At 38.1% G+C, this 14,909-nt stretch overlaps 1 protein-coding gene across 1 annotated transcript; it reads right to left on the bottom strand.

The window, feature by feature from the left end:
- Nucleotides 1–8,177: 8,177 nt before the first annotated feature.
- LOC137244711 (WD repeat domain phosphoinositide-interacting protein 1-like) lies at nt 8,178–14,456 on the bottom strand. Its single transcript, XM_067774130.1, has 4 exons — nt 14,438–14,456; nt 14,161–14,239; nt 10,230–10,633; nt 8,178–10,170 (listed from the first exon to the last, which is right to left on the bottom strand). The coding sequence occupies exons 3-4, from the start codon at nt 10,492–10,494 to the stop codon at nt 10,004–10,006; spliced, it is 432 nt and encodes a 143-aa protein (XP_067630231.1). The 5' UTR covers nt 10,495–10,633; nt 14,161–14,239; nt 14,438–14,456; the 3' UTR covers nt 8,178–10,003.
- Between the last annotated feature and the right edge of the window lie 453 nt (nt 14,457–14,909).

Raw genomic sequence — 14,909 nt, 5'->3', positions numbered from 1 at the left:
AAAAACTCGTGCAAAAATATCGGGAGGTGTCAAAAAAATGCGTTTTGGACTCAGGACGACGAATCCGAAAGCGAAAATTAAAAATTTTATTTCTGTCAAAAAATATTCCCAAAAAACTGAAAAATGGCACCGGAGCGCTCCGAAACCGGGGGTGGAATCCATAGTAATTTTGCGCAGAACACCTTTTTGCGTTGGCGGCCTTCGGCCGCGCTTATAAAAAATTACCATGGGAGACCAAATCTATATCCACGCAAAACACTTTTACCCACAGTTTTTTTTGTGGGTACCCAACACCATCAAAATTACAACAGCCACATGAAAATTTCAACTTTGTAAATATATCTGGAAAGAAATAAAATTTTCAATTTCCGTTTTCGGATTCGTGGTCCTGGGTCCAAAGCGCGTCTTTTGACATCTCTCCCGATATTTTTGAACGAGTTTTAGTAGTTGTGAGCTAAAGTAAAGAATTACCTAATAAATTTTCACATCAAAAGTAAATAAATAAAAAATGTAAACATAAACAATGTTTGACATTTTATGACCACCTTCGAATGAAAAAACATGTAAAATGCAACTCTGATGCTTTTACCTGGTAATTGTACCATGGTTGCGAATAGAGTGGAAGGCACTCGCAGGCCGTGAAAATAGGCACTCGAATGGAGTGGAATGAAGAACAGTAGGAAGACCAGAGTTGCATTGGATAAATCATTGCATCAATATTAAAGATAAATTAAAAAAAATAATTAAATACTTGAGTATAAGCAAACATTTTCTTTCAATTACTGCAATTAAGGTGTCCTAGATGCTATATATTCCAAAATTATAACATTTTATGTCTGTTTAAAAATTTAACTTCAATTTCCCTAAGATTTCCGTAATATGGCCATTAGTGATGTTTGTGTGTGTGTGCAAATTTTGAACGATCAGCTGTTAGTTGCGCTACTTGTAAAGTTTACAATGCTCAAAATTGAAAAAATTTTCCACCACCAAATGGACCAAATGTTTTGCTGTCTCTGCTAAATTAGAAATGGCGGATTTTTTGCACGCAAAAATGACGTATTTTGCTATCCCTATAAAAATAATAGGTGCGAGAGAGCACGATACATTGTAGGAAAGCTAAATTTGTCAACATGCTACTTCATTTGGAGAATTTTTCATTCCAAATCGTCACCCCTGTCAAAAATTCGTGTGGCTGTGTGCGTTTGTGGTCACACGATTTTTGCAGGGAAGTAACTGCTCGATGTTGTGTTGTGGAGAGCAGCTTTTCATCCACGTTGGTTTTTATGTACACATCTATCAGCCTCTCAAAGGTTTTGAGCAGAAATGATATTAAGCTATTGGGTCTATAATCTTTGGGATACACGTGACCGATCTTCCCTGCCTTTGGTAGGAAAGCTACACGAGCAGTTCTCCAAGAGTGCGGTACATGATTCAGTTTATGCACCCATCGAATATTATTTTAAGCCATCCCACGACCGCCGTACTTGAAACTTGTAGCATGGCCGGACATGTACCATCTGAGCCCGGCGATTTCACCACCACTACGAGGTCCTCAGTAGTGGAATTAGGCAGCATATATGAATGCAGCTGTTTCCTTACCATAACTACAGCTCGCACCCGTCCTTCCGTTTGCGCATAGTATCCGTATCCGCGCGCGCTAAGTCCAGAAACCTTTCCTCCCGATGGAAGCCACGGCTCCTGGATCTTGTACCTGTTGTGCCGGGTGTTCCTCTGTGCGACTAACAGCACCATCTGGCTGTTGGTCCCCTTCTAACACATTCGGGGTGACGTGGGCTACCTCCACCTGTCTTTTTTTTCTTAGGCTTTTGAGATCCTTTTCGACTTCGCCCACGTCCAGCGTGTTAGGACTTTAATACCCGCGACTTCTTTTCCTGAGTCGCATATAAATTTTGCCTGTACCTAAGGACATTTTTCCAAGCTGCGCATACAATATATCCTCCGCCTGCTTGTTTATTTGGAAGATGTATAACTGACCTTCCTCCGTAGGCCGAGATACAGTAAGTACCTTCCAATCCTGTGTCGGTATGTTCGGATTCTGATTCTGCAAAAGTCGCAGTGTATCCTCCGACTTCATCACGCATGATATCCATACCTTAACTTTTGGTACCTTGGGGATTTGCGCTTTATCCACCATCTTAAAACGCGCGTTCGTGCCCTGTCTTTGGAGGTTTGGAACCACTTCCTCCAGCCACCGCAAGCTCGCGATGTTGTCGCACGCTATCATCTTCATACCATTATACCATCCCCCGAATCAAAGGTTGGAAGGAGCTTACTTGGTTATTCCCGCATCATCTTAAGCATTAAGCTAATAAGCTCCTTTTCTACAGATCTCCACTTTTCAATAGTCATCTGTTCGAAAGGACTGCTACGATGAACCAGCGCCACAGTCAGTGACTGCTTTCCCACATCACTCATCTTCTCGGGAAAAGCCGGCGTCTTAGTGTTATTTGGCACCTCCGAGAAAGCCGGAGTCTTAGCTCCCTTTAGCACCTCTGAGAAAGTCGGAGTCTTAGCGTTATCTCTCTTTGGCTTATCTCCTACTTCCATAGTTGGAACTTCCCTCTAACTCGCGGCCTTCGAGGTAGTTGCTACCTCGCTATTGGGGCCCATCTCTCTTACAGCTTTGGGCCTACTTGTCTTGTCAATGGGACTGTCCAGCGTCGCGGCTCTGGGACTGGGCCCTTCCTGCCTCTTGAAAGCAGGCTTGTCGCCTTCCGCCGAATGTCGCCTTTTCATCCTGCTATTCGACGCTTGTTCCTCCTCATACCGGTTGCAGAACCGAGGGTTTCTCGCAGCAAACCTTTTGAACTGCCTTCGACCTACTTCTACCGCCTCATGAGCCCATGCCAAGCGCTCGATCTCCTCTTCTGTTGGGTCCACCACTACTCCCAAGCGTTGTACAATTCTTAGTACTGCACGGTACTTCGAGAGAGCTCTTTGCTCCGTACCCTTCTCCACTCTTCTACTCCTTTTTCATTTGTGTGCTTCTCCAACATGGAGTTCATTGAATCAGCACTACTCTCGCTCCCCGAGTCCGACGCATCGCTTAATGCGTATTTGTCGTCCTTGGCTTGCGGCTCAATCCTCTTCTTATCATCGTCCTTATGAAAATTAGGTAATGAGTCGTTCATCTTGGTCGTACGACCACCAGCCCGACAAGGCGGGCTCAGCGGTCCAGTATTATATACGGGGAAAGAACCGTCAGCCGCAGCAGCGCCCCTTACTGTGGTAAGGCCATCAATACTTCCAGAGGTGGTCCGGTATCGGGAAGGCTCCGTTCGAATACAGCCGAATTTATCCCCTGGCTACAAATCGTCCAATAGGCACGGTCCGCATAACACCCTGGATTAGGGGGTTGGCAGTTCTTGGTCACCGACATCCCGACGCCCTCCTTTGAGGCGAAACGGCGTAGATGCCAGTCCTAAACGGCTCCTCCTCATAGTCGGGCGCTATGGAGATCGGCTAAGCCCTCACACCAACGACGATTTTCGTTACAATTGCTAGTGCATGCTCTCCAAGATGTAGATCCTGATCCAAAGTCACACCCAAAATTTTAGGGTGTAAGACAGACGGTAGGGTAATATGGTCGACATTTGGCGCGGTCATGTTTTAAATAAGGTCACCGATGATTTGGTTGGTAACAATATCAGGTTTCGCGAGGCGACAAAACTGGAGAGATTGGGGAGATAGCTGTTTATTTTATTACAAAGCTCATCGATGTAGGAAACAATATCGTAGGCGTAGAAGCAATAGTGACTCCTGGTGGTAAAGGTAGCTATTGATATGTAGAAGTTAAGCAGAAGTTTGAATATGAGTTTCTTTAAGTTATAGCAAAAAAAGCGTTGAGGATTTTTAATATCTTACTAGGTACCTTCGTACATGTTTCTAAGAATGAAGATTAAAACGTATTCAAACTCAATTTTCACCAGGACAAAGCCGCTGAGACTTCGCTATACTTTAACATACAATACGTTACTCCATTTTAGCACAACTATCATTTTTTGATTTTATTAAATTTTATAAAATGTTTCTTCCTCTACAGTTCTATTTCGGTATTGGATGGTAAATATGGCTTTCGCATTTTCTCCATCAATAACTGTGAAAAGGTGGAAGAAATCTATACGTGTAAATCTCACATATTATCTTGGTCGAGCGTTTCTTCAATAGCTCTCTAGTGGTGATGGTGACAGCATAGAAACCCAACTGTTTACAAATGTTACACTTCAAAAAGAATCAAAATATCTGCCATTGCGTCTGCGGCTCAAATACCCACAGTATATGAATGAATCGATTGCACCTAATTGTCTGCCTAACGGATAGTATACATATTCATCAAACCGAAAATATTGCACCAAATGAACTGGGTCTGAATACTGAAACAGTACACATATTTAAAATCAGTGAGGAGGCTGCGATGATGGTATAGGGTGAGTTGTTGAATAACATACGAAAACCACTTTAACCCATCTATATATTTGCATTACAGCTAAAACTTTACAAACAGCAAAAATTGCTGGCGCCAAGCAATTGGAAAAGGCAGTGAAGTATTCATCACACTGTACGGATGGTGTAAAGTTAGAAACTGCTGTTATAACAGCTGCCACCGACACAACGGTCATCTCTACTTCGCCGAGTAGCGGCTCGTTCGACTATCTATCGAAGACAGTATAATCATATCTTTTGCCAACACAGGTTAGCGATGTGCTTGCACAGGAAAAGATTTCAATTGGAAAACAAAAACCAATTAAGAGAGTTTATGTTATTATTAAAGTACTTACTTTTCTTTATATCAATTGTATTAATTTAAGTTGCAATATCACGTACATATATAATAAGGGATGTGATACGATTGCTATCGGAATTAGATTTGAAACCAATCAATACTCCTGCTAAGGGTTGCAGAATTATTGCTTGAATGATTAGATTTAGAACAATAATAAGTCTGACTCAATTACAATTCGTACATTTTTAAGTTCATCAATTACGACAGCAATCGGATTCCACTACACCTTTGAATATTCTTGATCTGAAAAAAGAGTAAACCTAATCTGAATTTCTACTAAGCTTTAAGTTGTATATTATTTAAATAATTGGAGTTTTTTCTGAAGCTTAAAATTATTTTCTGTTCGCTTGGAAAAGATTTCAATTGGAAAATAAAAACCAATAAGGCGAGTTTATTTATTATTAAAATTCTTACATTTCTTTTTTATCAACTGTATTAATTTAAGCTACAATTTCATGTACATATATAATAAGGTATGCCGTGATACGATTGCTGTTGGAATTAGATTTGAAACCTATCAATACTCCTAAGGTTTCAGAATTATTGCTTGAATGATTAGATTTAGAACAATAATAAGTCTGACTCAATTACTAGTCCTACATTTTTTAATTCATATTGTTTGCTGCAAATTCCTCTTATTTGCCCTTTTGCTAGGTTCGTATCGCTAAACTGTTGAATAAATAACTCCAATATTGAATAATGTAAAAATGGCCTTTATTAAAATACTTCACAATAACACTCAAACTGTGCAACGAATAGCTTAATAACCAAACTGATAGCTCAAATGAAACTCCACTATTCAAAATAATACTGCTATTGCTCGCTAGATATCGTCTTAGTCGTAACTGCTTGACAACTCAAATCAAACTCAAACTCCTCGCCTTTACTGTCGCGCCTTTTATGTTGTTGTTGTTGTTGTTGTAGCGATAAGGTTGCTCCCCGAAGGCTTTGGGGAGTGTTATCGATGTGATGGTCCTTTGCCGGATACAGATCCGGTACGCTCCGGTACCACAGCACCATTAAGGTGCTGGCCCGACCATCTCGGGAACGATTTATGTGGCCACATTAAACCTTCAGGCCATTCCCTCCCTCCCCAACCCCAAGTTCCATAAGGAGCTTAGGGTCGCCAGAGCCTCGTCTGTTAGTGAAACAGGATTCGCCGCGGATAGGTGAGGTTGACAATTGGGTTTGGAGAAGCTATATGTTGCGCTGGCAACCTGCAGGGTTGCGCTACACACCCCCTTGAATCTGGTATTTTAGTCGCCTCTTACGACAGGCATACCTACCGCGGGTATATTCTGACCCCCCCTAACCCGCTGGGTTACTTTTTGATTTCTAATTGCATACTTCTAGGCTTTTCCATTCCAGAACTTACTAGTTACTTTCGGCTACAAAATCGCCAGCCACACTACGTGCACAAATTATTGCCCTCTCTTGTGACAACTCAGATAAGATATATGCATGTGTTTGTGCATTGCCGCTCCACTGCTCGTATACGTACATATGTGTAGACGCAATTATTTATTCGTTTATGTAGATACATAAGGATTGAATTATTGACGTGAATGTTTGTAGTTTACAGTCTCTCGGGTACACATAGGCGTATAAGTAAATGCATCTGTGTGTGACATCTCTCTGGGCTGCCTTATATATGTGTATACTTGATTTGATTATTGACGTAAATACTGCTTAGCATGGCCTTAGTGATGGTATAGCTTAGTGATGGTATAGCTTAGTGATGCTAATATCCGTGACAATATTTTATTTTATTACTTTCAAATTCAATTACGACAGCAATCCGATTCCACGACACCTTTGAATATTATTCTTGATTTGAAAACAAGAGTAAATCTAATCTGAATTTCTACTGAGCTTTAAGTTGTAGACTTAAATTGATTCAAATAATCAAATTTTGTATTCGAAACCATGTAAACAACTCAAATTATACATGAATATAACACACTTCTGAATTGTCCAAATGTAAATTTAGCTGCAGCAGCAATATAGCTCAAAGCAATTAATATATTTTTATGTTATTATTAAAGTACTTACTTCCCTTTTATATTAAATGTATTAATTTAAGTTGCAATTTCATGAATATATGAGGCTCCAAGATGTAAAACCAGATGAATCCATGATATGTAAAACATAGAAAAGCACAAAAAAGCTGAAATTTTGTAAATTGTTATGAATTTTCAATACGGGTTTTTAGAATGTTGCTAGGCAATGCAATATTGTCGCAATTTAAATATTATTTTAAAATTTTTAAATATCTGGTTTTGCATATAGGCGCCTCATATATTCTTTATTTGGCAAAAATTTACTAAATCTAATGATATGTTTTAAATAAATGTTTATATTATATGTTATGTTTGGTTATTATAATTAAAAATAAATATTGAAAATTAAATTTTTTTGGTTCATATTGTAACGAATTTACTGCAATTCCCCTTATTTGCAATTTTCTGCCAACGTTCGTATCGCTAAACTGTTGAATAAATAACTCCAATATTGAATAATGGAAAAATGGCCTTTATTAAAGTACTTCACAATAACACTTATACTTTGCAACGAATAGCTTGCTTAATAACCAAACTGATTGATAGCTCAAATGAAAACTGATTATTCATGCCTCAGTCTGTGCCACTTTTATACTCTTCGGTTTCCTCGTTCACCCATTTCTCGTTAAGTCTAGTAATTTCGTGAACCTGATGGTTGTTTATGAGTATATACACGTATATTTGCAATTTGTATCCATATGCGTGTGTATATGTGAGCGGCTGATGATGACATGCGCTTGTGAGTATCTCTCTCTGTTGCCCCGCATGTATGTGTGCAGACATAATGATTAATTTGTTTACGTACATACAAGTGTAGCAGCTTGCTTCATTGTGTTGTGGCTTTATTTACTTAGTATCAGGTCAGTGATGGGAGTATCACTTAGTGTCACTGATATTCGTCACACTGCCCTCCACCTAACCCTGCAAAAACGCTCCACGTCATTTTACTAGTCATTTTACGGTTATTGTGACTTTCTGCAGCGGTTATATTCATAGTCATTTTTGCATGGCGTGATTAGGTTTTGTGACCAAATTTTCCGTTTCGTTCCTATTAATGTGATCGTGCATTCCGCTCCCACCTATAGGATGTGAGCATAGTACTATGCTGCTCACACACGTCACAATGCTCGTCAAATGGCGGTCATTTTTTCGTCATTTCACTCTACATTTTCTAGTCATTTGACAATCAATTTTACTGCGGTTTTACCATTTATATAACCGCCATATAACGTGAATTTTACCTGCAGATTTACTTTACCTGGAGCAGCCATATGAATAAAATATGAACCAAAAAAATTGAATTTTGAATATTTATTATTTTCAATATTTATGTACATGAAATTGGAACTTATATTAATACAGTTCATATAAAAGGGAAGAACTTTAATAATAAATAAACTCGCTTAATTGGTTTTTGTTTTCCAATTGAAATCTCTTCTAAGCGTGCAAAAAAATAATATTAAGCTTTGGAAAAAACTCCAATTATTTGAATAATCTACAACTTAAAGCTTAGTAGAAATTCAGATCAAGAATAGGTGTCGTGGAATCCGATTGCTGTCGTAATTGAAGAAATTAAAAATGTACGACTATTAATTGAGTCAGACTTATTAGCCGTGTTTTTTAACACGCGTATATTCGTTTACGCTTAAACTTTATATTGACTGCTAGTCGATAAACTATAAATACACCTCTGAAATTGCTGCGCATAAATTTTGTCATACTAAATTTCAATACGCATTATACTCAGATGTAACTGAAATATGTGTCTTTGTTTCACCCTCTACACTAATTCTATGTATTCTATGTGTGTCCACAATTCATCGCAACTGATTCAGCTATATGTTATACCCTAAGGCCATCAGAGCGTTGCGTCTCCGCTTTTCGGTACACCCTGTTGCTGTAGCTAGTTGTTTAACCACAGCCGCTAGATGGGTCTCCTAATCATTATCTAAGCGAAGATAGGCGTTTTTTAACACGCGCAAACGAAACATATACGCGCGTGTTAAAAAACACGGCTATTATTGTTCTAAATCTAATCAATCAAGCAATAATTCTGCAACCCTTAGCAGAAGTATTGATTGGTTCCAAATTTAATTCCGACAGCAATCGTATCACGACATCCCTTATTATATATGCACATGAAATTGTAACTTAAATTAATACAGTTCATATAAAGAAAAGTAAGTATTTTAATAATAAATAAACTCGCTTAATTGGTTTTCGTTTTCCAATTGAAATCTTTTCCAAGCCAACAGAAAATAATTTTAAGCTTTGGAAAAAACTCAAATTATTTGAATCAATTTAAATCTACAACTTAAAGCTAATTAGAAATTCAGATTAGATTTACTCTTTTTTTTTCAGATCAAGAATATTCAAAGGTGTTGTGGAATCCGATTGCTGTCGTAATTGAATTTGAAAGTAATAAAGTAAAGTAAAATATGAATTTAAAAATTTAGGACTAGTAATTGAGTCAGACTTATTATTGTTCTAAATCTAATCATTCCAGCAATAATTCTGCAACCCTTAGCAGAAGTATTGATTGGTTTCAAATCTAATTCCAACAGCAATCGTACCACGAAATTGTAACTTAAATTAATACAGTTCATATAAAAAAGAAGTAAGTACTTTAATAATAACATAAACTCGCTTAATTGGTTGATATAAAAAGAAATAAGTACTTTAATAACAACATAAAAAATATATTAATTGCTTTGAGCTATATTGTTGCAGCGTCGTATAAGTGGCCAGCACTGTACATAGCAAAATATTGTTATATTACATTATATTATATTCATAATAATTAAATGCTTGCAAAGCTTAAGCGTTTTTTGGTTTAAACTTACTATCAAATTAAAATTTTAATAAATTTCTCACTTCAAACGTCGCCGCAACAGCCTACACTAAACCAGTAAAAAAATGCATAATCCTTTTTTATGTTCAAACAAAAATTGTTTAAGCTCTCGCTGCGGTAGTCAAACGTTCTTTATCTATACTGCGCCGTCATCTTGTTTGCCAATCGCGCGCCGCAATAGCCATTGGTGGGAATTGACATTCATCATAAAGTAGCGAAGGCACGGTCCTGCGTAAGCACATCGCTGACCTGTGTTGGCAAAAGATATGATGATACTGTCTTTGATAGTTAGTCGGAACAGCCGCTGCTCGGCGAAGTAGAGATGACCGTTGTTTCGGTGGCAGCAGTTACAACAGCAGTTTCTGACTTTGCATAATCCGTACAGTGTGATGAATGCTTCTCTGCTTTTTCCAATTGCCTGGCGGCAGCAATTTTTGATACTTGTAAAGCTAAAGCTGTAATGCAAATAAATAGATGGGTTAAAATGGTTTTCGTATGTTATTCAATAACTCACCGTCTAATGCCATCATCACAGCCTTCTTATCGATTTTGAATATGTTTACTGTTTCAGTATTCAGACCCAGTTCGTTTAGTGCAATATTTTCGATTTTATGTAACATTTTCAAGTCTCGTATATCATGAATATGTAAACTATTTGTTAGGCGCGTTCGATTCATTCGTATACTGTGTATATTTGAGCCGTAGACGCAATGGCAGATATTTTGATTCTTTTTGAAGTGTAGCATTTGTAAGCACTTGGGTTTCCTTGCTGTCACCATCACCACTAGAGAGCTATTGAAGGAACGCTCGACCAAGATAATATGTTGCGATTTACGCGCATAGATATCTTCCACCTTGTCACAGTTATTGATGGAGAATATGCGAAAGTCATCTTTACCATCCAAAACGGAAATTGAACTGTAGAGGAAGAAACAATTTATAAAATTTAATAAAATCAAAAATAATAGTTGTGCTAAAAAGGGGTAAAGTATTGTATGTTAAAGTATAGCAAAGTCTCAGCGGCTTTGTCCTGGTGAGTGAATGATAAATACCATAGATTGTTGCAGCAGATAATTTTAAATTTGGATTAGCGATAGACACCTCGTAGGTTTTGTGATGGCTGATGCGGTTTTCGCAGTTCTGTGTGTTTTACGTTTTACTATTTTTTTTTTTTGTAGGTAACGCCTCTGTTTACATCTATTGTGACTTTGGATTACGTATTTTCGGAGGTCGTTCTCAAACTTTATCCGGCCCTGTAACTTAAAAATTTCTGCAAAACACGTTATTAAAATAAATATCTCCTTGCCAAAGATATGTATATGCATTACCGAATAAAATAAAATGATATCAGATATGAACAAAAAGCGTTTCGAAATATGAATCATAAATGATTATTCAAGAATAATCACATTTATGGTACATTTTTCTCCCGACGATACGTTAATTTTGGAACAGAAAATGCTTTTAAATTTGAACGTTTTAATCATCTTGAATATTTTTTGATCAAAATTTTCAAAAAATGCTGGCTGGGTATATACTACGATGCCCGTATGCCCGTAGTAACGAAACCAATCACGTTACGACTTTTGTAACACCCTTTGTTTTATTCTTGCTACGTTTGACAAAATCCGTTTCCAGAGCAACTATTTTATTCTTTATTTATAATGGTAAATAGTGCGCTCTGATTGTTTTCCAATTACAGTTTGCGAAATGTTTGAAGTAGAATTAATATCAGCTGGTCATAAGGATGTTATCCATTATATGGCATTCGATTATTATGGACGCCTTTTGGCAACTTGTTCTAGCGGCCAAGCAGTAAAGTTTTTATGCAATTCAGCTTTAAAAACATGAATATTATTTGTGTAAAAGTCTAGTTGAGGGGTCGACGGTAGTAGTCTTGTTGAGGGGTCGACTGCTAATACGCTACCAAAAATATCAAGAGAGGTGTCAAACGACGCGTCTTGACATCAGTATTAATAATCCGAAGGCGGAAAATAAAAATTTGGTAATAGTCTAGTTGAGGGGTCGACTGCTAATACGCTACCAAAAATATCGAGAGAGGTGTCAAAAGACGCGTATTAATCTCGGGAACAATAATCCGATGGCGGAAATAAAAAATTTTATCTCTGTCAGGAGATATTTGCAGTTGAAGTTGGCGATTTTCATGTGTGTGTTTTCGGTACCCACAAAAAAATTGTCCATCACCGTGGCGGTAGCCACGGTTATACCACGCACCCGGACTTGGCATGGCGTAGCCCAGGTATATTTTTTATTAGCGCGGCCGAAGGCCGCCAACGCAGAAAGGTGTTTTGCGCAAAAATACTATGGATCCGACCCCCGGTTTCGGAGGTACCCGCGGGTCTTTTTTCGATTTTTCGTTAATATCTTTTGAACGCGTTAAAATTTTTATTTTCCGCCTTCGGATTATTAATACTGATGTCAAGACGCGTCGGTTGACACGTCTCTCGTTATTTTTGGTAGCGTATTAGCAGTCGACCCCTCAACTAGACTATTACCAAAAATTTTAACGCGTTCAAAAGATATTAACGAAAAATCGAAAAAAGAGCCGCGGGTACCTCCGAAACCGGGGGTCGGATCCATAGTATTTTTGCGCAGAACACCTTTCTGCGTTGGCGGCCTTCGGCCGCGCTAATAAAAAATAACCCTGGGCTACGCCATGCCAAGTCCGGGTGTGTGGTATAACCGTGGCTACCGCCACGGTGATGCACAATTTTTTTTGTGGGTATAAACACAACAACAACCACATTAAAATCGCCAACTTCAACTGCAAATATCTCCCGATAGAGATAAAATTTTTCTTTTCCACCTTCGGATTATTGTTCTCGAGATTAATACGCGTCTTTTGATACGTCACTCGAAAATCTTGGCCCAACTTTAGGGTGGCCCAACTTTAGGGTGGCCCAACTTTAGGGTGGGTACCGTAAACTGCACTACTACCATTGTCCCGAATATGAAAAAGAAATAACGTAAATGCGCTGAAACAAAATTTACCAGGTGGTCAATCAATTTTTTCGAGGATAAAGGGTAAAAAAATAACTCGTTTTCGGTATCTAATCTATGCGTAAATATGTCGGCGTCTCTTGATACCTCACTCTTGTGGCTCAAATTTCGATGAGTACCATAAACTGCACTACAATCCGAAAGAGTTCTTGTTGGGTAGTTCGTGCTAATTTGGTGAATTTGGTCTAGCAGGACGAGTGGCATCCAAGAATTTAGCAGCTGTTGTTAATTTTGTATTTACATGCTAACCAATCAGCTGTATTTATACGTATACGAGCAAATCGGTAAAAAATATAACAAAATAAAATGGGTGAAACACGGACAGACCAAAATACTTCGGAGAACTTCGAAACGAATGCAGAAATATTCTGTATACCTGATGCAGAAGAATTGGAATCATATTATGCTATGTTGGAGAAAGGCACAATGCCGGAATTGCTATGGTAATTTCCGGGATGCCATCCATTAGTTACGGAACCAACTGGAACAACGGCCAAAGTTGAAACTACAACACCAGCTAATGCGGAAACAGAGTACGAGTACACTAAAATTAAATTATTAATAAGTGATCTACTTGTTCATATTTCCCTTTAGACCGGCAGCGAAAAACGACTTTGATTTTAGCGACGATGTGGCACAAACACAAATGCGTGTTAGAAATCAAAATACAACTCCGAAATCAACAAAAAAGAAGGTGGCTAATTTCGCTGGCGTTATGGAAGTGTTAAAAAAGAAAAATGCAGTCTTCATGAAGTGTAGATCGTTAATATCATCAACTCTCTAAACGATTTTGATCGTAGCATAGCAAGTCATGGTAAAAGTCTAGAACAGAAGTGGATTGCTAATACGCGTCCAAAAATATCGGGAGAGGTATCAAAAGACGCATATTGACTCCGACAATAATCGGAAGACGGAAAAGAAAAATAGTATCTTTGCCCGGAAACTTTTGCAGTTGAAGTTGGCAATATTCATGTGGTTGTTGTAATGTTGTTGTGCACTGAAAAAATGTTTGCGCACAATGAAAATTTTGCACGGATTTTATTTTGATACCACCATATTGGTGGACCGGCCGCGGTAATTTTTTGTACGCTCGACCGAAGGCCGTCAACGCAAAACAGCGGTTTTTCGTTAATATCTTTTGAACGACTCAAAATTTTCGTTTTCCGTTTTCGGGTTGCTGAACCTGGCACCAAAACGCGTCTTTTGACACACCTCTCGATACTTTTGGCGGTGTATTAAGAGTGTCATGCTACATAGAATTACCAACGTTTCGGAGCAATGAACAGATTCTTCAATTTTTACAATATCCTGTAAAATAATAAACAAATAGTTTTAAAAGAAATCCTACGACAGAATAATTGTCAGTTGCCTCATAAAAAATGGCTTTTCGTTGGAACTCTGGACTTTTACTACAGTGGACTTACCGTGTCCAATCGTACCAATATGGATTGTTGCCTGACGCGAAATTACCTCTGGCGATAATGGGGTCAAATTGTCGATATCCTGAAAATAATACTTTTGTATTAACTCATTATATTAAAGCAATATATTTAATATAAATTATATAAAGCAATATAACATATTTAACGCAGCAAATTTCGCTGCATCAGTAATGAAATGATGTTAGATTTCCCAGAAAATGGCTAAACAAAAAAATGAATGAATGAATGTGTAGCGATATGGGAAAAGTTTTCCACGCACTTACTAAGGTATTAAGATCTTAATTTTGCAAGTTTTTATTAACACCTATTTGGCATTTTCTTAGTTTTATAATTATTAAATTAAATACAAATAGACCCAGGCCTGTCTCTGCTCAAAATTTACTTGTCAATAAAAATGGCGGCATCGCAGACTTTTTATCGTGAGCAGCTGACATATTTCACCATCTCTATGAATATAGTAGGTGCGAGAGAGCACGATACATTGTGGCAAAGCTAAAGTTGTCAACATGCTATTTCATTTGGAGAATTTTTCATTCCAAATCGTCACCCCTGTCAAAAATTCGTGTGGCTGTGTGCGTTTTTGGTCACACGATTTTTGCAGGGAAGTCTGATCGTCCCGATCAGACAAATCTCTCGATCTAACCGCTGCTAGCCTCTCCAAATGAACCACTTTCATTTTGGTTCGTGGTTTGCCAATGGTTTGTATGCGGTACACTACATCGTTGATCCGT

The sequence above is a fragment of the Eurosta solidaginis genome, chromosome 3 (assembly GCF_040869045.1).
Source record: "Eurosta solidaginis isolate ZX-2024a chromosome 3, ASM4086904v1, whole genome shotgun sequence".
Classification (NCBI taxonomy): Eukaryota; Metazoa; Arthropoda; class Insecta; order Diptera; family Tephritidae; genus Eurosta; species Eurosta solidaginis.
The sequence above is the reverse complement of the archived record's forward strand: the minus strand, read 5'-3'. Positions and strand labels throughout refer to the sequence as shown.